Source organism: Alligator sinensis, unplaced genomic scaffold (genome assembly GCF_000455745.1).
Source record: "Alligator sinensis unplaced genomic scaffold, ASM45574v1 scaffold1048_1, whole genome shotgun sequence".
Lineage (NCBI taxonomy): Eukaryota > Metazoa > Chordata > Crocodylia > Alligatoridae > Alligator > Alligator sinensis.
In genome coordinates this window covers 253,074-277,100 of record NW_005842736.1, presented here as the reverse complement: position 1 = coordinate 277,100, position 24,027 = coordinate 253,074, and the positions used below count along the sequence as shown (strand labels likewise).

Below are 24,027 nucleotides of genomic sequence, written 5' to 3'. Positions count from 1 at the left end.
GGGACACAGGGGAGTGGGGAGGAGTGCGAGTCCCCACTGCTGCACATGCCCCTAGAGGAGTCATGGGGGGCATGTGCCCCCTGGATTTGGGTGCAAGTCGAGGGCAGGCTGCCTGCTGCAGACTCAAGACCAGGGGCTGTGCTGGACTCTTCCTGGCAGGGAGGCTGCATTCGGGGTGGGCAAGGGCAGGTGGCGGTGCTGGAAGGGGGGCTATAGGGTGGGCAACAGCCACCCCAAAATTGACCATAACCCCCCTGTAATCTCCTCCCAGCACTGCCACCCACCCCATCCTCACTCACCCCCCCGCCAGGAAAAGGCCGGCACAGCCCCTGACCCTGAAGCAGGCAGTCCGCCCTTGCCCCATGCACAAATCCAGGGCGCACATACCCCCCATACCTTCCCCTAGGGGTGCACGCGGTGGTGGCCCCCCTCGGATAAGCCACCCACAGCTCCATCCTGCATCCTGCCATGGCTAGGCAGCACCAGCCCCTGCCCTCACTGTGGGGGCCTCCATCTGTTCCCCCCACAGCCCTTCCCCCACCAGATTTACTGATTGGACACTGCTCTCCAATCTGCTGGCCTGCACTCCTGGCTGCGTGTGTGCTGCAGCTGCACACATGCATGCACCATTTATTGGTGACATTATCGCCTACAACGACCAAAAAATGTTAATTGCCGATAATGTCAATTTTCCTTTTATCGGTACTGATCCGATACATATTGATATACTGGTTCACCTCTAATGCATTTAGTTATTATTTTTAAATACATAAATAGGAAGATTGAAAGTACAAATCAGAGACAATTGTAGTTTCTAATACGCTTTGGAAAGTATGGGGAATAAGCAGGAGGAACTCGCCCTCCTGCTAGCTAGCAAAAACCCAGACCTGGTTTGGCTTACAGAAACCTGGTGGGATTCTACCCACGACTGGGCAGTAGACATTGAGGGCTATAGGTTGTATAGATGAGATAGAGTATGGAGAAAAAGGGGGGGGGGGGTGTAGCGCTCTATGTTAAAGAGCAGTACACGTCCTTGATGATCAAGATGGGTTCAGAAGAGAGGCAAACTGAGGCATTCTGGGTAAGAATGCAAGGGGGTTGTGTGGAAAGGGACTTGATAGTGGGTGTCTACTACAGACCGCCTCACCAGGGGGATGAGTTGGACCTATCTGGAATTTTCAGGTCAGCTCACAGAGGCTGTAAGGACAAGGGATGTCTAAGGACAAGGGACCTAAACTACCCAGCTATCTGCTGGAAGGATCAGTCATCCAGGTCTGAATGCTCATGTAGGGTTTTAGCCTGCATACAGGACCTCCACCTAACTCAGGAGGTACATTAATCCCAACAAAGGAAATGCCTTGCTGGATTTGGTCCTTGCCACAGGCGATGACCTGGTGAGGGATCCGCAGGTGCTCGACTACCTAGGTGTTAGTGACCATTGCCTGCTGTAATTTACTATCCGGCGCAGGGTGGTAAAAGCAAGCAGTCACGCAAAAGTCCTTGACTTCAGGAGGGCCGACTTCAATGAGCTAAGGAGATTACTAAGAGAGACATTGGGGACTCGGAGCTTCAATGAGATGGGAGTCTAGGATGCGTGGTTGTTCCTTAAGGAGACGATCCTCCAACCTCAGAGGGAGTCAGTCCCAACACAAAACAAAGTGGGTAAGAGTGCTAAAAAGCCCCCTTGGCTCAGTAAAGGCATCCAGGAGGGCCTGAGGGCAAAAAAGGTGGCATACAATCAGTAGAAGCAAGGGGCAATCGCCAAGGAGGATTATACCTCATGATTGCAGGGAGGCTGTTAGGAAGGCCAAGGCAGAGATGGAACTAGGACTGGTGACCAGAATTAAGGATAACAAAAAGTCCTTTTTCAAATACATAGGGAGTAAGAAGAAGGCACCAGGCAACATGGGGCCCCTACAGGACAGGCTTGGCAATCTGGTAATTGCAGCAAGGGTAAAAGCTGATCTCTTCAACAAGTTCTTTGCCTCCATATTTCTGAGCAGGGACCGGGACAACCCCCCTACTAGGATTATGGACAGGCTCAGGGGACATGACGCCATGCCTAGGGTCATGGATGATCTAATTAGGGAACTCTTAGAGGGGCTGGACATGTATACATCAGCAGGTCCAGATGCTCTTCATGCGAGGGTACTGAGGGAATTGGCGGAGGTTATAGCAGGGCCCCTGGCCCGGCTGTATGAGCGCTCGTGGTGCTCTGGCCAGGTCCCAGAGGACTGGAAAAGGGCCAATGTGGTCCCCATTTACAAGAAAGGAAGAAAGAAGAACCTGGGTAACTATAGGCCAGTTAGCCTCACCTTGGTCCTTGGTAAGACCTTTAAGAAAATTATCAAGGAACAAATCTGTGGGAACCCAGCATGGGAGGTAATACTCAGGGGCAACCAATACACTGTGGGCAGATCCTGCCTGACTAACCTTGTTTCCTTTTACAACCAGGTCACAAAATCCTTGGATGCGGGCGCTGAGGTGCATGTTGTCTACTTGGACTTCAAGAAGGCCTTTGACACTGTTTATCACCCCATTCTCATTAAAAAAAAACCTAGGCAACTGTGGCATTAATGCCTACACAGTCAGCTGGATGGCAAATTGGCTCAATGGCTGCACCCATAGAGTGGTGGTGGATGGGTCGTTTTCAGCTTGGAGGGATGTGGGCAATGGAGTTCCCCAGAGCGCGGTCCTCGGGCCTGTACTGCTCAACATCTTTATCAGTGATGTGGAGGTGGGCATGGAAAGCACACTGTCCAAATTCGCTGATGACACAAAGATGTGGAGAGAAGTGGGCACACTAAAGGGAAAGGACAGAATCCAACTAGATCTAGACAGGTTACAGAGGTGGGCGGATGAGAATTGGATGGAATTCAACGCAGACAAGTGCAAGATTCTGCATCTAGGGAGAAGGAACCTGCAACATACCTATAGGCTGGGGAACACCCTTCTCAACAACACAGTGGCTGAAAGGGATCTTGGAATCTTTGTTGACTCTAGGATGGACATGAGCCACCAATGCAAGGAAGCGGTCAGTAAAGCTAACCGCACCTTATTGTGCATCTACAGATGCATCACTAGCAGGTCCAGGGAGGTGATCCTTCCCCTCTATGCGGTGCTGGTCAGACCGCAGTTGGAGTACTGCGTCCAGTTCTGGGCACTGCACTTCAAGAGGGATGTGGTCAACGTTGAGAGGGTCCAGAGGAGGGCCACTCGCATGGCCAGGTGGCAGCAGGCCAGGCCCTACGAAGATAGACTAAAGGGCCTGAATCTATTCAGCCTCTGCAAGAGAAGACTGAGAGGGGATCTGGTGGCTATCTATAAACTTACCAGGGGGAACCAGTGGAAAATAGGTGAGGCTCTGTTGCCCTGGGCACTGCCTGGGATAACAAGGAATAACAGCCACAGATTGATTGCAAGCAGGTTCAGGCTTGATATCAGGAGGCATGACTGTATGGTTAGGGATGCCAGGTTCTGGAATGGGCTCCCAAAGGGAGGTGGTGCTCTCCCCTACCTTGGGGGGTCTTCAAGAGGAGGCTGGATAGATATCTGGCTGGGGCACTATGATCCCAGCACTCATTCCTGCCTAGGACAGGGGGTCAGACTTGATGATCTGTTCAGGTCCCTTCCGACCCTAGAAACTATGAAAAACTAACAAAAGAACCCCACAAGTCTAACATCCACAAGAAAAACTGTCAGCAAGTACAGACAGGAGAAATTCTCCTGGGACTGATTTAACCCTGGTTGTTCCCAGGTTCTCTCTCTGGGAGCAGCCATTTTTACTGTAGAAGAAAGCAGCAACTCTCCCAGGAGAAAATGAATGTGTGTTCAAGGCTTAAGTCTGTAGCTGAAGGTACCATATTTACTAAAATATAAGGTGACCCTGAACATAAGCCGCCCTGTCCCATAATTAGATGCTATATATGTAAAATTTATAAATGTCATTGTAATTTTTCCAGGTATAGAATCTAATGGTTGCAGGTTTGCCTTGGCTTTGCCCCACTCCGACTGCTACAGCAGAGAAAATAAATCTGGGGGGTCAGGTACCCACCTTGCCCTCTGCCCCCCAAATCTTCTCTCTCCTGCAGCCCACACCTCCCATCCTTACTGTCAGACCCGGTTCTCCCTGAGCACATGGAAGCTCAAGGCAAATCTGAAAACACTGCCCTTTAAATAAACCTCTGGTAATTAGCATATAGTATCAATAGAGTTAGTTCTTCCAGAATTGATGCATTTTATCTCTTTTTGAAATTGCTGCAAGTTTTAGCACAGGTACTCCATAAATACATTTTCCACCCATATATAGTACAAGCTATGCCTGATATTTGTCTAAAGCCAAAAGGCTCATGATTTACCCTATGGTTCATAGGGATGGGCCCCAGCACAGTCAACAGCATTTCAAGCCATGATGACTCCCAGCTCAGCACTGCCCAGTATGTGCTGATACACCCTGCAAAGGATTGATGTGCTAATTAGCCCCTCACCCATTACTGGAACCAGGTGTTCTTGTCATGAGCCTTGGGATCCTTCAAAAAAGTATATGCACAGGTCAACCTGCTCCAGCCCCATCTCATGGAGGGTGGGGCCACACCAATCATATGCACCAGGGTGAAAGAGGGGGTGACAGAAGGATTCTGGCTGAACTATTTGGGGCCCCATTCTGTGATGTTCGCCAGATATTTCATGCTGGTGAAAAAACAGGAATAATTGGAAATGGGAAAGCTCAGCTGTGGGAGTGAAGAGGAAGTCAAAATGTATTCAACATAGTGGCTCACTATGACTTGAAAAAGACTCTGTGCTGAGGGGTACTGTGTAGAATGGACACACTACCATATGTTGTTCAGATGGGCTGCACTAATTTATCCTTGTATCAGCATGTTTGCCTGTTATGGGCCATGTGTTTTATAGTCACACTCAGTGTTGGCTGCATTTAACTGACTTTCTAGTTGGTTTCCATCACTGAGTACATGCTGCCTTTGGCAGTAGTTTAATGATAGACAATTTAGTTATTGATGATTCCTTGTATATAAATATAAAACAAGGGACTTTATTCCCCCTTGTGCTGATGTGGGGACGGGAGGGAAACAGGGACTCATCTTGCATTAAAAGATAGCAACATTAGGGAGTAGCAATCCATTATAGTTACTGAATAGTTAATACGCAACAAGATGCATCTGATTTCTTAGCAGCCAGATGGTGAAGGTGGGAGGACATAGATAACCAGCTGAAGCCTGTTTAGGCAACTGCTACCTACCTACTCTGGCTCATGAAATGAAGCAGGAGCTCACCTGGGCTGGAATTCACTGTACAAATCAAAAGAAGTGATTGCTGTATTTATGGTGTCTGACTTACCCAATATGATTTTCTACTTATATAAATGCTTGCTTTTATGGAGGATGTCTGGGTTACCTGTGGGCAACTGCAGCTTGCCTCCAGTATTTGACTGATGAAACACAGGCCTACTCTTCTGCATTTTCCTAATGCAGATAAATTATTTGTACTCTAACTGCTAGCATTTAACAGAGCAAAACATCAGGAGGTAGGCTACGTATGCATCTGACTGGTGTCTCTGTTCATGTCTCAGTCATCAAAAGGAATATCAGGCCCTCCACCACTTGAACATGGTGGCTCCTTTAGCTACAAAAGAAAGAAAACTAAATTAATCTGGGAAGTCACTGAAGGATATCTGTCTCAGATTCCAGGCCAGTGAATTAGTCAATAAAACAGGAAGGATAGAAAGAAAAAGAAGTTACCAACCTGAGAAATGCATTCTCCATTTGTAAAGCTGCTATCCTTTGACTTGCGTTTGCTCATTGCACCAATTTACATCTTAAAAGAAAAAATGAAATAGAATTACTACAATATAGCCTACTGCTTTATTTGTTTTCATTCAACTGCAGACATGCCAAATCTGAAATTTATTACTTTAACATACCGCATATAATATCAACCAATGTGTTCATAAAAGTTTAATTTAGTAGACTATTTTTTTCTTAATTGATGGCAATTTTGATAAATAGCTTTTTAAGTTTAAATTTGATGTGTTTGTTATTTAAACGTTTTTCTTTTAAAAATAAACCTGTTTTAACTTCAGATTTCATTTTAAACAAGTTATACAATCTTAAAATAGTAGGTAAAAAAGAATCATGCTGCATCCATGAGACCCTATCAAAAATTCAAGCGACAGCACATGCCTTTCTATATAAAGAATTTGGGGGCGGGAAGGAATACACAATCTATTGCATCATATTTGTAAAGTCTTGTCTCAGTAACTACATGTACTACTATATTAAGGACCCGATCCTTTGCAGGTTGCCAGAAACAAAAAATAAATTGTGAGAGAACTGGTATGGAATCCAGGCTGATTCTAGGATATACCATTATGCCCCTCATCAGTATTATATATTTAGTATTCTGCATTCTCAGATTTTACCGATTTTCACTGATAAATTCCCTGATCTAAGTCATTTGATTTTTTACCGATTTACATCCGTTTTTCAATTCAAATCCATGTTAACCAGCACAAGAGGGGAATGGCCTATTCCCCCACTTGTGCTGGTTAACAGGGATTTGAATTGAAAAATGGGTGATGCCGGTAAGCTAAAAGTGTCGCCGTGCCAGTTACCTGAGGCACAGGTTTTCAGCCAAATGGGGGGGAAGGGGGGGCAGTGGCGGCAGCCACATGCAGAGCAGAAGCCGGGGAGGGGGGTGGCGGTGGCTGCACAGGGGCTGGATGAGTGCGTCTGGAGCTACTGCCTGGGGGCGCAGGGCTCCCAGCTCTGACCCTGGGTGGAGGGGGCCAGGCCAGGGCACAGGAATTGCTCCTGGAGCAGGAAGGTCTGAGCTGCACCCTGGCGGCTCCAGATTCAGCCCTGCCCTCGGTGCTGGGAGCTGCAATCTCCGCTGGGGGCAGGCAGATGGGAGAGCCTGGCCCCGCTCCCTGCAGGCTGGGACCAGTGGTGGCACCAGGCTCTTCCTAGTGCTCAGGGTGGGCAGCAGCCTGCTCTTGTCCCATGCGCAGATCCAGGGCCACACGCCCCCCGGGAAGAACCTGGCACAGCCCCCCAGGGGGTGTGTAACAGCAAGAGCCACACCTGTCAGCTGGCACCCACTGACAGCTCCCCACGCTTTGCTCCTGCTGCAGCCCCAGGACTGGCCGACGGACTGCATTGCACCCCTTGCCTTACCCCTTCCCTAGGCCCAACCTTACTCCCTCCCTCCATCACCACCAATTTTTCCCTGATTTAAACCAATTTTTTTCCTTTTCTTCTTTTTATCCTGATTTTACCCCCGTTTTTGTTTCAAAGATAAACCCTGAAAAATTCCAGACTTTTTTTTTTTTTTAAAACAAAAACTGAGAATGCGGAACACTATATACACTGAACTAACCTGGGTGATCCCAAATTTCTAGTTTCAGTGAAGTTGCATGACACTAATCACGAGCAAAACAATTGTCTAGTAAATAAATCAATACCACATTCACCATTTTCTAACGTTCAGCAGATGTAAAATAAGAATCTGTAAATATTAAGCCCTATAATTGCTTAAATGTAGTCCACTCTCATAGGTTACATAATGGTATACCAAATAGAGTGTAAAAGACTCTGTTTAGGAGCTGCAGAATGTTTACTAACAGTAAACATTAAAACTGAAACTTTTAATGTTTACTGTTAGTCAATGAGAACTCTGTAGAAAATAAATGAAGTACAAAAGGAAGAGTCGGTTAAAAGGAGATAAGTCAATCAACTGACTAATATAAACAGGTAGAGACTAAACTCTAATTACGTCATATTTGCAAAGATACAAGCAACCACTAATTGTGTAAGATTCTCATTCAATACTGCAGATGAGAAAGACCATGTTTACTTATAAATGCTGCAACAGACTGACATGGTTCTTTTAGTACTGCTGCTTCCTGTGAATACAGAAATACTGGTTTAAAGGTAGCCTTCCATGGGTACAACTTATTCCATTCTGCGTCCATACTAGAGGGTTGAAGAATCACATTGGTTAAAGAAAGCTCACTCTCCCAATGGTTATACCAGCTTTAAAGAGTTGATGTATAGCCCAGACTGAACTTGACTACCCATTTTCCAGCAAGCAGTCACAAAGCTAAAATGAAGGGCTCCATCACCACTCAGGTGCCTGAACTATCTCCTTCATCCCCAATCAAAGCCATCCCCCCTACCACAGACCCCAGAGCATCCTGTGGTCCCAGTACAGATTGGGAAGAAGCAGGATCCCCTAAGGAAAACCATCCCAACCCTGAGGGGTACCCTGAGACCTCCCCCCAGCCGGTTGTCTGCCACCCCCCATGCTGTCCCCTCCCTCACCCCAATCGGCTGCAGCTCTCCCTCTCCCAGTGCCAGGGGATGTACTAGACCAGTGGTACAGGCAGTGCTCTGCTAGGCCTCTGCCCCCATGGCGGCAGAGGTGGGGGAAACACCCCCCCCATCCCCAGCAGCCTAGAGGAGCCCACCAAACCATAGTACCAACAAGAGGATAACCAGGAGTCCATGGTCCCCTTCACAAAACCAACAGAGCTCTTTACCCCAGCAGTACCCAGGGAAGAGATGCTCTAATTCCTGGAGAGCACAGTGTGCACCAGGAAGAAGGGGCAGCTTGCCCTGGACCCTGGTGGCAGATTTCCACCAAGTCCTCCCCTTGGTCAGGCCTCTGGTGAGGGAAGGCAAAGGGCATAAGCAAAGCAATGCCAAAAACTTTGGATAAGCTCTCAGCATCCACAACATTCTTTACACCTATCAGGGGATGGGAGGATTACTGATGGGTCCCACAGCTGGCTCCTGCAAAAGCACTGCCAAGCCTAACAATGCACTCCACCAATGAGTCCCTCACTGTGGTTCCCCTCAAAATGTGGGTCTGGAGGACAGACAAGTCTCTGCAGGTGCCAAGTATCCTCCTTCCTCCAGGAGTGGGGCTACTCTGTACTCTTCCTGCAGGAGACCCACATGACTTCAGCTGCCCAAGCCAACTGGTGGCTGGAGTGGGGAGACAAAGTCTATCTCAGTCACCTCACAGAGACATCCTATGGGGTGGTGACCCTGTTCTCCCCCAAGCCTACAGCTGGGAGTTATTCTCACCACTGAGGTTGTGCAAGGCTGCCTGTTCCATCTCTAAGTCTGAATGCAAGGGCTTGTCCTCACCCTGGTAAGCACTTATGCCCTTGCACATGAGACAGAGATGAACCTTTTCTATTGGCAAATGGCAGCCTACCTTGGGAACCTGAGTCCTAACAAGTGCCTGGTTCTCAGTGGGAACTTTACCGTCACCTTCAAGGTACAGAACCGCACTAGCAAAGAGTGGAGCTATGCTGCTGCAGATATCCTCAGAGAGGTCATCACTGACCACTCCCTGGTGGACGTCTGGCATGCCCACCACCCTGACACCACTTTCACCTTTGTCAGGGTGGAGGATCAGCAGGTACTGAATCTACGTATTCATGTTAAAAACCACCCAAGTCCACGCCTCCAGCACTAGGCCAGCCCCCTTTGGCAACCTCCATCTCGTAAAGGGTTGAGCAATTATTTGGGCTGAACAGTCACTTAAAAGCTTTGTTGAGCTGTTGAGGGCCGCATGCACACAGGCAGATGTAGACACACACACACACACACACACACACACACACACACAGGCACCCACTCCCCTGCTCTGAGTCCCCAGTACACAGCTAGGTTGGGCAGGAGCCATGCCAGCTGCACACATGTGGCCTGAAGCAGCACATGGGAACACAGTGGAGCACCAGCCCAGGCTAGCTGCATGCCAGGGACTCAGGGTAGGGGAAGGGCTGCAGAGAGAAAGAGGCCAGGACCTGTGGATTATATGGGCCCAGCTGGGCAGGTCCCGCACTGTGTTCCTTTCTTCTCCCTGCACACTCTCCCCCATCCAGTGTCCCCAACACACAGCTAGGCCAGGCCAGTGCTGCGCTGTGTTCCTACATATTGCTTTGGGTCACATGGGCACAGGTGGAGCACCAGCCACTCCAGCTACATCCACGTGGCATGGCTTGGTGGGACCTGGCCTGCCAGGACCCAGTTAACCCACAGCTCCTGGCTTTCTTCTTCCTATACCCCCTCCGCAACAGGGATAACCATATCCGAGCTTCAACTCTCACCAGGGGCTGGGCTGTCTGGTCTATGAATGGGAACAGGGTCAGAGCTGCAAGACAGAAGCCTAGCCAGGAGCTCAGCCCCCCTGCCTTGGAGTGTACACTGGTGGCTGGGAGGCTGGGCAAGATGGGCTGGGCCAGGGAGGGGAGTGGCTGCCTGGCCACTGGAGCTGCTGCTGCTGCAGCTGACTACATCACAGGGAAGGGAGAAGGGACCCAGGGCAGCCATGGGCTAGATACAATTCTCCTTCAGAGGTGCAGGTCCTATGCAAGGGCAGTCCCTGCCCTCTGGTATCCTCCAGCCATCAGGAGCTAGTTCTGAGGCCACTGCCTCAGCAGGCCCCGCAGTGCTCCCTGCCTTGCCATCTCAGCAGTCTGGGGGATACCAAGTCAGTCTGCCTCCAAAAGGCCAACTACCACCAGCTCTTACACACTTATGCTCTGCACAAACCATCATCCTGTCCTCGCATCCTGACCCAACAACAAGGGGCAGGACAGCCTAGCCAAGGTCAGGGTCCCCAGTAGACAAGTCTGTATTCCACCTTAATCCCACAAGCCACCAGGGATGTTAGCTGGTGCCTCCCCTACAAACCTGTTACCACAAATGTGTATCTGGTACACAATCCCAACGCTTGCCCACTTTCCCAGGAGCGGGAGACCCTGGGGCATGCCTATCTTGAGTGTGCCAGGTAGCAGCCCCTCTTCCACCTCCTACAGAACTTCCTGCCCAGGTTCTGGCTGCACTTCTCCCCATACCTCCATGCACCTTTTTTGTTATGCAGTCCTTGCCCTTGCCCATGGCCCCATCAAGCCCTGGACCTCCTGGTCAACCCCCTTCTGGCCCTGGCAAAACTGGCCATCTACAAGACCAGGAAGGAGGCTGTCTTCCTGTCACTTTTCTACTTATGTCTGCAGGCAGTTTTGCTGGTCAGCATTCACAGGCTCCAACTCATTCAGGAGGCCTGTATGCCTTGCTCAGTGTTTCCTTCTGGATCCCTTATTAAGCTATGACCTCACCTCCTTCACATGCTGCATGAAAAATAACTTCCTCTTAAAACTTGTTAGTTTTAAATTAGCTACCTACTAGTTTCATTTGTGACCCCTAGCTCTTGTATTGTAAGAAAGTAAATAACAAATCCCGATTTCAGGGGTGGGCAATTATTTTGGGCAGAGGGCTGCTTACCCAGTTTTGGCAAGCTGTTGAGGGCTGCATGGGTAGCCCCACCCCCGGTCACCATCTTGGACCAACCTCCCAATGTCTTGGGACCAAATTCAGAGGGCCAGCACCAGTGGGACCCAGAGTGGGGTACAGGCTGGCAGAGGTCTGTAGAGCCAGGCTGGGCTGCACCAGAAGGGAAAGGGGGAAGATGGCCTGGTTCCACAGCACCCCTGCCGGCTGGGACCCTGTACCCCTACTGCCCTGCTCGGGGCCCTGCTGGCGCCAGAATACCAGTGCGGGACCTGTGCTCCTGCACCCGCTCACTCTCAGTGCCCCCACCCAGCCCCGTGGTACAGACGGGGGGCAGCCCTGACCCCCTGCTCCCTGGAAGGGAAGAAGCTGGTGCAGAGCATGGGGAAAAGTGGCCCCTGGCCTGCCCCATGGCTGGTGCTCCTTGCTGCAGCCACTCGCAGCCCCCACATATAGCAGCCCTGTGTCCAGGGCAGGCACAGGCAGCCTCATGTGGGCTGCGAGCAGCTGCAATGCAGGGCATCAGCCACGGGGCAAGCAAGGGGCCACTTTTCCCCGTGCTCAGCACCAGCTTGTAACCCAGCCCCCGCAGCCAGCCAGGGCCCTGCGTGGCTCCAGGCTAGCCCGTCGGGGCTGTGCCATGGCAGGAGCAGCTGCGGTCCCCCTGCTTGTCACGCTGGGCAGTGTTTGCTGCTGCTGCCCACCCAGAGCTTGTGCACTGGGCAGCCCAAAGGTGGTGGTGGCAGCCTCACCGCAGTCTACTGTGCTTGGGCACACCCCCGACAGGCGAGCCCGGACCCAGATTACAAGCTGGTGCTGAGTGCAAGGGAAAAGCAGCCCCTCGCCCACCCCGTGGCCGGCGCCCCACGCTGCAGCCACTCACAGCCCTCGTGGGGCTGCTTGTGCCTGTTCAGGACAGCCCCATGCGGGCTGCAAGCAGCTGCAGCAGGGAGCATGGACCACGAGTCAGGGGAGGGGCCACTTTTCCCTGCACTCTGCACCAGTTCCTTTCCTGCCCTTCCCCCCCGCCCCTTACCTGAGCTTTCCATGCCAGGGCAGCCATTTGGTCCCAGGCCAGAAGCCCCTGCTGGGGCTTCCAGTTGCAGGGGCAGGGCCAGGCAGGCCCTGCTGTTGCGGGAGCCTACCAGGGCTTCCTCTGGGTCCTACTGCCCCTGGTTCCTGTAATTTTTGACAGGAACCAAAGACAGACAAATTTTACATTTCAAAATGTTTTTAGGGGCCCCGCAGGCCAGATAAAATGGCCTCGTGGGACTAATTCGGCCCGCGGGATGTATTTTTCCCACCCCTGCCCTATTTACTTTCTTTTGGCCATTTAGTATTTTGTAAGCCTTTATCATGTCCCAGCTTCCCTCCCCCCACCCCCAAGCATTTCTTTTCTAAACTGAATAGATTCGGCCTCTTTAGTCTTTCCTCATATGGAAACTACTCCATACCACTATGTAACTGCCAGCAACATGTAGAGTAACAGAAGGTGCTGTACGTTTTTCTTGTAGCAACTCTTGAATTGCAGTGAACAAGGGTGACAAAAGGAGCAACCATTACAATCCATTGATATAACAAGTTCTTGATCTCACAAAGTAACTTAAGCCATCTGAAACTCTTAGGTTTATAAAATGTAGTTGTTTAGATGATGATACAAGAGACATAAGGTCTCTTATCCTCATTAAGAGGTGATTTATATATAGAAGACAGTTAATCTCCAGATTATGATCAGAACCAGAAGGGCACTTGCCACAGGAAGAGAGAGTATGTTAAATATTCTTATAGCTAAGTGAACTAGGACAATGACTGCAAGATGTATAGAGCCTTAGTTATTTCCTTTTCCTAGGAAGACATAGATATGCCCCACCTGTGAATCTACTGCCTCTGGCCTTTATGGGGGACAGGCATTGAAAGTGCTACTTCTTTATATTGTTTACCCATTTTCAAAAACAAAACAAAGAAATAACTGGAATTCAGATTCATATTTGTTTAGGATTTCTTGCACACCCTACACACACATAAGGGTAGTAAAGCAAACAAGTCATCAAGTGGTACCCACTCTTGCAAAACCCACATTGTTAGCATCAAAATAAGTGTCTCCTAAATGCTGCTCTTGGACGCCAAAGCTGAAAGACTTCTTTCCTCCTCCACACCTGACAGCATAAAAAAGAAACAAGCCAAAGGCTGACTCATCTGACAGTTTTCTATTGATAGAACTGCTTTAGTTTCAAGCTAGAGAAAACCAAGTCAATTAACAACCAAATCCAGTTCTAACAAACCTTAAATATATATTGATCTTAGCGGAATGAAGAAACTGTTTTGGACATTGCCTTCAATAGTAAAAATATCTTTAACTCTTCAAAGGATAAACTAAAGTACAATCTATAACAGTCAGATACACTTTAAAAATATTTAATATGCTATAGTAACATAGCAGAAAGCTGTATTTATTGTTAAACTAGGTTACTTGAGCTGGATATAGTCACACAGCAAACCATGGGTTACATGGCAAGCCACTATGTCTCCAGGCAACCTGACATCACAGACAAGCTGTGGACACTGAAGCCAAGCACCACCCACGTAGAAGTTTGAATCTTGTCCTTTGACAGCTTTTTAAGTACACATTAGGTGCTCTCTGCCTGTTTTCTATGGGGTACCCTTCCAAAAATATCTGTTCTGGGAGCAAGGTTTACAGTTCAAGAGTCAGTATCTCAAAGTGCTCTGAAATCCAAACACAATTTTACTTCAGCAGTGTTGGCAAAGAAAACACCAGAAGGAAGCTTAAGACTCTAGGCAACAGTGTTAGGGTCATATAATCATACCAGTGCTCTTCATCCTTTTCTTGGGGAAGACATATGAGCAAATGCTAAGTAGCTGCAACTCAACATCAGCATGATCAGAGGAGCAGGAACTGCGCACATAATAAAAAGACCAACTCTAAGGACCAGCATAAGGCTGGTGACTAATATAGTGCCAGAATAAGGGTCCAGTCAAGAGTAAATGTTTTCCATAAAAAAATAAAAAGAACTAAGTTTCAACTCCCCACAACGATTTGCACAAATCTACAAAAATTAAAACACAAGTCTCATCCTTAAAGTATTTTCTTTGAGAAGGATCAGAACACAGGATCATATTACAAGAATTTTAGACATGTGACCTTTTTAAAGCCTCAAATTATAGGCCTTTGAATGCTATAGAAAATCCAAGCTACAGACATTCTAAAGTATTTGTACAGACCTTCCACTCCATCTTATCCCATGTACATGTGGTGGCACTCATATTTCATCATAATATTGCTGGCCAGGATCACTATGCCTCAAACCAATACCAATGGGGTCCTTTGCAAAGACAACAAATGCCCCTGTGGACAAGTCCAAGCCATGTCCCATGTTGTCGACTGGTATCCATTTACTATGCTACTGGTGGCCTTCATACTGGTGATGACATCACTTTAAGATGGCTGAAACTATATGCCAAAACTGCATATGCTAAATAAACAAATATGGTATGTGAGCCAGGTACAACTGAGGTATTTTAGGCATGGGATTCCTTAGCTACAGCCCTATTTTTTTTAATTTTTTTTTTAACATTCAGATTGAGAGAAACCCACGTCCTATAGTAAAATTGTTTGGAAAACTGGCAGTCAAAAATCAAGCCAGTATAGACTTGGAAAAGAGGAAGAACATCAAGCACTGAGATGCCTCACAGTTTGGGGATTGTACCACATACAAACTACTACAGCATTACTAAATGCCTCCATTTATGTGGAACTCACTGTCTGCTCTCAGGGATAAGCCAGGAAGGTCATTAAACTTTACTCACCCTTGTATAATGGTGTTTGATTAATATTTTAGAAACTCTCCCAGAGCCAGAATCAGAGTCAGCATTGCATTGGGTCTCAACAAAAAAAATCAAAGTTTGAGAAATGTAAAGGAAGGATTTGCAGGAGGAACAAAGGCACAAGGTTTTGGAGTTAGAGGATGGCTAATTGCAAGGCTACTCAAGGCTATTGCAAGGCATTAAACAAAGCCATATGAAAATGTAGTGTGGAATGACAGTCATGTCCCAGGGGACTGAAACCCCTAGAGAGACAATGTTCTAATTCCAGAGTGAAAAGAAAAGAGAAAAAGGGTCTGGCTGTTTACTGGGACTTGTATACTTCTTCTGCTACCCTTTATTAATAGCAACTGGTTAATTAATTCTAGTTAATTAATAGTAACTGGTTTTAGGATTACAGAGTTGGACTGTGAGGTCTCACCTCAGAAGGAAGTGCAAGTTAGACCCTGCAGTATGAGTGCATGCCTAGAAACCAAAACCCAGGACAAAGTTGTTATTTTTTTATGCTACCTCCAAATTGTAGTAAATTCGCTGGGGATTTGTGAGCTTCACAAAGCATGCTTTGAATGATAACTTTGAGGCAATCAAGGAATATCTACCTGAGAAGATGTTAAGTAGATATAGTGCCCTTCTGGTCTGGGAAAAGGCAAGTTAAAGTAAGAGGTATAACCAAAAAAACCTTACTTTTACTGAAATTGTTAGTGACAAGTGCAATTCCAAGAGACAGTATTTGAAAAAACAATACAGTAATCCATCCAGTCCTAAAGAATTCATCACTTGGTTTTGATGCTTCCCATTTTTCAGTAAAAGTATCACTCAAGCACCAACTTCTAATATTAACAAACATCAGAAGCCTGACTGTGATGCTTCCATGATCATGGCATAGCACCAGAATATATACAATTGCCTACAGACATTGTCCTAGTATCATGAACATAGCACAAATCTCAAGGCTCATACTGTTGAGCTGTCTGTGTTGTAATAGAAGACCTTCACGTATAGTTAACTTGCCTTGAAAATATAACCATTAGTGATCCCAATAGCCAAACTTGAAATGCTTAGTGATAATTAATCCTCTTCTTCAAAAGCCTCAAATGCAGGGCCATACAGGAACTGTATCATCCCTTTCTTCTCTTAACAGATCTACATGAGGCTACTGGGAAACAGAATATGCCACAGTTCAGCTACCAACAAACTGACTACATTAAGATGTCAGAAAGTGTACAAGAGATCAGCTCTTAAACAGGCAACAACATGGAAGATGAAGATAGGTGTTGAAAAATACAAAGCAATGCACACTTAAGGAAAATAAAAACAATGCAGTTTACAGCTATCTAATCAAAGTCATCAACAAAGGAATAGAATCTGGGTACTGTGAACAGTTCAATCTACAATGCTGGCCAAAGAAAGCAAACAAAATGTTATGGTACAAGAAAAGAGATAAAGAATTATACCCAAAGTGTGCTGCTATTATAGATGAACCATGGATCTAATAATATAATTCTCAACCTGGGATGCCTTGAAATCCTCTCACAGGTGAAGTCTGGTGCTATGCAATGTAAGCACTGTTGGGTATACAAACATGTTTCATACAATAAACTCTGTGATTTCAAATACGAATCTGTCACGTTAAAAACATTCGGTCCTTTTATGAACTTTCTGAGTTGTCTGCAACAGAGGAATTGCTCTACTGTTTTTCTGTAGTAAAAAAACAAGAGAAAACTAAGAGCTGGTATTTTCTGAGGGGTGCCTCGAGTCTATAAAGGTTGAGAATCACTGAACTATATAATAAAATTCAAGTCTATTTAGATACATTGTATATTCACGCCAACTACTATGGGTGTGGGTCCCTCACTGAATGGAGGAGGCAACCTAGTGACAGATGATGAGGAAAAGGCTGAAGTGCTCAATGCCTTTTTCACCCGTCTTCACTGGCAAGGTCAGCTCCCTGACTACTGTACCGGGCAGCACAGTCTGGGGAGAACATAAGCAGCCCTCAGTGGTGAAAGAACAGATATGGGCCTATTTAGAAAAGCTGGATGTGTACAAGTCCACGGGGCCAAATGCAATGCATTCGAGGGTGCTGAAGGAGTTGGCTGATGTGATTGCAGAGCCACTGGTCATTATCATGGAAAACTCATGGTAATCAGGGGAGGTCCCAGATGATTAGAGAAGGGCAAATATAGTACCTATCTTTAAGAAAGGGAAGAAGAAGAATCCAGGGAACTACAGGGTGGATTTGATTTAAATCAAATCAATTTAAATCACAGGTCAGGAAGCCTCAATTTAATCACTGTTTTCTACAAAATTATATTATTGTTGTTTGATATAACCTTAATACATATTAGTCACAACTCAGAGACAGATGTAGGTTTCATTTTTAAAGGGTACACTATACATTTTAAAGCGGTGATTTTTTTTTCAGATTAATTTTGCAGCTACATCAGAAAATTGAATTATACTTTTTTTTTTTATTTACCAAAGCTAAATTGAAGCAGATACTTGTGAGGTCATTGGGAAGTGAACTATCTCTAATTCACTAGATTAATCATGGATATTTGGGGGATATTTTTGCCACTGTATTAGGAGGACATCAAATGAGTGCTGCAGCCATATGTTATTAGCTTGGGGCTTTCTTCAATCTCTTCTAGTTTGTTCTCATCTTTGATTTATTCTCTCTTTTACAGCCTGGCAAGCCTGCTGCCATGATCATTTTTCCCTCCTACCATACCATTCCCTCATTAGATCTCAAATCAATAGACAGGCTATACTCAGAAACTTATCCATCAAGACTTCTGTAATATTCTGCTCAAAATGTTTCTCTTTTTTTTCTACTGCCCCCTCCTCCTTGCATTTATCTCCAGACTCCTCCTCCTTGCCCAGATCTACTCCACTCCCAACAATACTCTGTTCATTTATCTTCTTGAAACTTTCCACTTTTAGAGAGAGGTAAGGGCTTGACTGTGTACAAACTTGCAGAGAGACTACACAGTCGATGGGTAGGTAATCACGTCTGTTACCTCTTCTCTCCATATATTGTTGTTAACAAGGAAGTTCTCTCTGGAGACAACTCCATAGTTTGAGAACTGAAACTAAGCATCACAGAAATGCTTAATGGGATCTTCTAGACTGAGCACCAAGTCCCATTGGGTAGACTAGTTTTCTTTAATCTTTACTAATCTATGGAGGAGCTTCTTGGAACCCCATCAGATTGGGCCCCTAATATAGTCCACAGCCTCTTGTTACCTATAAAACTTTTCTAAAAAGGTTACATGAATATATTGTCTCAAATAGTATATAATTAGACATTATAATCCATATTCCATGATGGTATCTTTGAACTTTAACATATCTTAAATTAAAACTATCATTATATAGGTTTATTTTTCTAAAAGCATCTTAAAAATGCCAAAAATACAAATAAATAAAAAGAATCTGATTTTTTTTATTTAAAAAAAAAAAACAATCCAAAACTTGATTTTTATCCACCCTGACTACAGACCAGTCAGCCTTACCCTCAGTCCCCGGGAAAATCATGGAGTAGGTCCTCAAAGAATCAATCCTTAAGCACTTGGAGAAGAAGAAAGTGATTAAGAATAGTCACCATGGATTCACCAAGGGCAAGTCATACCTGACTTACCTGATTGTCTTCTATGATGAGATAACTGGCTCTGTGGATGATGGGAAAGCAGTGGATGCGATATACCTTGACTTTAGCAAGACTTTTGATCCCATCTTCCACAGCATTCTTGCAAGTAAGCTAAGAAAGTATGGGTTTAATGAATGGACTGTAAGGTGAATAGAAAGCTGGCTGGATCATCGGGTTCATTTGGTAGTAATCAATGGCTCAATGTCTAGCTGGCAGCCGGCATCAAATGGAGAGCCTCAAGGGTCAGTCCTGGGACCAGTTAAGTTCAATGTCTTCATTAACGATCTGGAAGATAGGATGGACCGCACCCCAAGAAAGTTCACTGATAATACCAAGCTGGGAGGTATGGTAGATACACTGGAGGGTAGGGCTAGGATTCTGAGTGACCTAGACAAATTGGAGGATTGGGGCAAACAAAAATCTCATGAGGTTCAATAAGGACAAGTGCAAAGTCCTGCACTTAGAATGGAAGAATCCCATGCACTGCTACAGTCTGGCGACTGACGGGCTAAGCAGCAGCTCTGCAGAAAAGGATCCGAGGATTACAATGGACAATAAGACAGATAAAAGTCAGCAGTGTGCCTTTGTTATCAAGAAGGATAACAGCATACTGGGCTGCATTAGCAGGAGTGCTGCCAACGATTGAGGGAAGTAATTACTCTGCTCTATTCTGCACTGGTAAGGCCACACCTGGAGTACTGTGTCCAGTTTTAGCCCCCACCCCCAAAAGGATGTGGACAAGTTGGAGAGAGTCCAGCAAAGGGCAATGAAAATGGTTCAGGCCAGGGCACATGACGTAGGAGGAGAGGCTGAAGGAACTAGGTTTATTTAGTCTGCAGAAGAGAAGATAGAGGGAATTTGATAGCAGCCTCCAACTACTTGAAGGGCGATTCCAAAGAGGATGCAGCTAGACTGTTCTTGGTGATGACATAACACAATAGGGAGCAAGTCTTAAATTGCAGCAAGGGAGATTTAAGTTGGGTATTAGGAAAAAGCTCTCTCACTAGGAAGGTGGTGAAGCACCGGAATAGGTTACTTAGGGGGAATGAATCTCCATCCTTTGATGTTTTTAAGACCTGGCTCACCAAACCCCTGGCTGGAATGATCTAGTTGGGGATGGTCCTGGTTTGAGCAAGGGGTTGGACTAGATGACCTCCTGAGGTCCCTTCCAACCCTAATTTTCTATAATCCTATATTTAATTACAAAGGTACAGTACATCCTTAATTAGCTTAAGTGACAGCTTTTTCTGCTAACTTGTAACTGGCGATACTGTATAACAATTTCTTCTCAAATTTAATATCAACTTAGTATGTTAAATTTGGTGTGGCTTTACATGATGCATCCTGCAAAATTTTTCATAAGATGCCATATAGCTTCACTTCTCCAAATCATTTTTTAATGTGTACTTTCCAAACAGGTTCAGGTAGAGGATGCATTTAGCAGTCCTAACTTTGAAATATTAATTTGTTATGGATCAAAACTCATGGCAGAGGTGATATGTTTTATTAGACCAACTAGATATTTGCAAAAAAATGTCTTTATTTACAAGCTTTCAGGCACAGGTACCCTTCATCAGGCATAGGAGCCTGGAAAGATTTTAAAAGTTCTCTTAGGTAGAAATGAAAATTCATGTTTAAGGCACTTGATTTTTGATGAGTCTGCTACATAGCTGCAATTAACATAAATCCACTTCCCTATGAATTGTTCCCATCCCAAAACATGAGAGGCTCCTAAATGTGTATTGTGTTCAATTTTTCAAAGATTCTAATGGATAAGCAATGTTCTTACATTAGTCAATGATGTGACATTCAGTCTTTCCCCTTATATGTTATTTTTCAGAAAGAAAATGCTGTTGTCCAAGTAACACAGAACGATTCTGTGGATAATTCCCAATACAGGTAGGCTTTCAAGCAAAAGTTATAGGGAAGACCCTATCCAAAGGCCTCAGTTTATTTTCAGTATACAATTTGTTTTTAATGAGACAGTGATTTAAGATACATGAGGAAAGGAATTCCCTATTTCAACTACTTCCATGACAGAAAGCATCTTTATCTGTAGTCAGTAAGTCACCCTTCTCCCTAAACAGTGAAAAAAGACAGAGACATGTTACAGCAAAGGTGGTGATAAGTTGGAGTGAATAAGACTTTTCTTCTCTCCATGCCCACATACTCATGTTAAAAACAGAAGCAGCAGCAAACTTGCCACAGCAGGTGGTAGAAAATTCAGGCTCACTCTCAAGGCAGACAACATTCTTTGGGTGAATCTGTTCTTTTATTAGACCAATTTTCCAACCATTTAAATTGGTCTAATAAAAGATATCAGATTCACCCAAAGAACTTTGTCTGCCTATGTCCTTAGACCAACACGGCTACAACCTACACACCTGACTCACTCTCAACAAACTTGGCAAGAATTTAAAAAAAAGAAAAAAGCTAGAGAGAACAAAGAAAGCCCCCTGCAAGACTTAAAAAAACAAAACAAAACTGAATACTTTAAAGGTACAGTTTCTTTAATAGTTAATGATATAAAGATTTTTAAGACTTGTTCTGGCCTGCCTACTTTAAGGTCTAAATTTAAATACAAGTTTATGAAGTTAAACAAGAAACAACTAAATTATAAAAACTAGATGCCAGCACTCATATACTGAGAGGCTTTCCTGATATCACTGGGATTGCCTAACTGAATGAGATTAAGAGTCGTAGGACCAGGCTTTAAACTAATTAAATGGATACTGGAAAATACTTTTTCTCACTCACATTAAATGGCATCGAAGACTTTTTTGTCCAAAGAGTTGAGCTCTGGGACCCAGAAAGATTAGCACACACCCATATGCTACACTAGCACCTCTCATTCTCTAGCATCTCTCTCCCTCACAAAAATGGAAAACCTCAAAAACTGAACCATATATGTATGGTTAGAAACATATATAGATGCACAGAGATACCTATAGGAATACGAAGAGCCTGGATCAGCAATTCTGAGACATGGTAAAAGCCCCATTTGTTCTATTTGTTTCATTAATGTGTTAATTCATAATAAATTAAAACTGATAACAAGGGTATTTCTGAGTTCAAAAACTGTTAATGTAATTCATATCAAAGAAAAGGGAATATCACAGACCTGTGTTATTTACTGTCACAAGCAGGTGGCACTTTTAAGCATATCACCACTTTTCCTAAATCTGCAAAAGGATCTCACTGAAGCCCAGGGATATAGATGAAGCCTCACCAAAAATGATAAGTAAACACAGGCAGTCCACTTGGGCACAGCAATCACAATATACAGTAAAGAAAGGGAGGGAGGCAAGAGTTATTTCACTACACTTGAGACAAGATGGTTAACTGTATTTTGTAAACAGTATAAATTAAGAACATACAAAAAGACTTTTATGGAAAAAATAAAGCTTGTTGTTTGCTTGAAGTGCTGGTCTACCAAGAGACACTGAAAAAGCCCAGACTTGATGTCCTGGATGACTTGAACATTTGTGTCAAGGCTAGTTCTTCAGGGCCGGAGCAGAACGTGGCTTCCATGTCACCCACAGGGTAATAATCTCAGATTGTTAACTGCGCCAACACATAAAGCAAGGCATGTTTCATACCTGACCTTCTGTGTCTGCCTGGAAACAGGGGATCTGACTGAAGGTGTCACCTCTGTCACAGTCAGACCATTACCTTCCGAAGGTACAGCTCCCCCTCTCCAATTCCCCCACCCCCGCACGCTAGCTACCTTGTTGTGCCCCAGGGCTAGGGACTAATATTCAAAAAGCCTGAGCCTGAATTGATTCAATCTTTGCAGGTTAGTCTAACCTGGGCTAGCCTGAACCGGTTTGTAACCGTATAGACATCCCCTCCGGACTGAGAAAACGCTCCCCTCCCCTTCAATAGTGCAGAGCTAAGAGGGGCATGGCCAGGCCCTGGCAGGACACTGAGTGGGGAGGGGTTCCCCCCTTTGCTGCTCCAGACCAGCCCAGCAGGGATAACAGACCATTTATCAGTCCATCAGAAAACAAAAGCCTCTCTCATTAGTTCAAGCTGTTAAACAACTTTTTCCAAGAAAGGGACATTACTGCCTAACCTGTTAGATTAGCTCTGAAAGGCACTGAACTGACACTGTCCTGTCTGCCTTACACAGACACCTCTCAGCATTAGCTAGCATACAACATGCTGGCTACGGTCTAGTCTATGCTGTGGGAGAGGGGAATGCCTGCTTGAGCAGGGAGTGGTGGGGGCAGCGCAGTGGAGCAGGAGGAAGCCAGGCAGACTCTGCTATGCCTATAGTCTCTGCCAGAGCTGCAGCCTGGGAGCAGAGGGGAGGGACCAGCACTGCTGGGGAGCAGAAAGCCCCTCTCAGGGCTGCAAAGCATTTGGGATGCTGGGGGACTCTGGTTTAACTTAAACCAAGAAGGGGTCTGGGACAGACATTGCATAAACCAGTTTGAGCCAAATCAGTTGTCTGATACTACATATAACCAGGTTTCTCTCAAACCACTTTTAGCCATTTTCAAACTGGTTTACGTGCACTGAACATCTCTTCTGTTACAGGTTTAAACCAGTTTCTGATCACTTAAACCAGTCTGTGTGCAATGTCTGTCCCTAGCCCAGAAGGGTCGCAGACCCGGTGGGACTCCAGCACTCTCTGGGGATGCTCCTACTGACTCTGACAGCAGCTCCCCCACACAGTCCAGTCCTGAACTGTGCACCACAGACAACGGCATCCAGGTGCCTGCTCCCCCAGCGTGACAGCACAGATCCCATCGATACACAAGGGAGATGCAGTAGGACAGATGGTGGGAACAGAGCTAACTCGTGACCGGTGGCAAGGCCGACCACCCGCGCGGTCAACCCGAGCCGAGGCCAACCAACTGATTCTTCTTCAAATGACTACCCCACGTCAGCCAAGCCTCGCCCCCCCAAGCAGACAAGCACCGCCTGGCGGCACCGTCCCAGGCAGCCAGTGCCTTTGTGCGTTCCCATCGTCCCTGGCTGGAAACCAAAGCACCCGCAGGCCCTGGGGACTAGTTTGCCACCTGTCACCAAGCCTCCCATCCCTGGCGTGGGCAGCGTAGCCGCAGAGCAGGGACCTCAGTCCTGCCGGGATAGATGGCAATAACTGAAGCAGATCCGCTTCCTAGCTCATGGGGGGTGGGGGAGGACTAGCTGCAAAGTGAGCTTGTGCTAGGAAGAGGCGGCTGGGGGGGAGCGCGGGGCCGCTTCCGGCCG

At 46.0% G+C, this 24,027-nt stretch overlaps 1 protein-coding gene across 2 annotated transcripts in view; it reads right to left on the bottom strand.

Annotated features, from left to right (window-relative positions):
* The window catches only part of ORC4 (origin recognition complex subunit 4), a 65,444-nt gene extending 43,378 nt beyond the window's left edge, over window positions 1–22,066 (bottom strand). Inside the window, exons 1-3 of one of the 2 annotated variants that reach the window (XM_025216375.1) lie at window positions 21,929–22,066; window positions 16,170–16,314; window positions 5,761–5,832 (exon numbers count right to left, since the gene is read on the bottom strand). In XM_025216375.1, the coding sequence (XP_025072160.1) occupies window positions 5,761–5,817 (57 nt within the window). In that variant the 5' untranslated portion in view covers window positions 5,818–5,832; window positions 16,170–16,314; window positions 21,929–22,066. Of the gene's footprint in view, window positions 1–5,412; window positions 5,641–5,760; window positions 5,833–16,169; window positions 16,315–21,928 lie in introns of those variants that run through there. The other variant, XM_025216376.1, reaches the window with a different exon arrangement.
* Window positions 22,067–24,027: the final 1,961 nt, after the last annotated feature.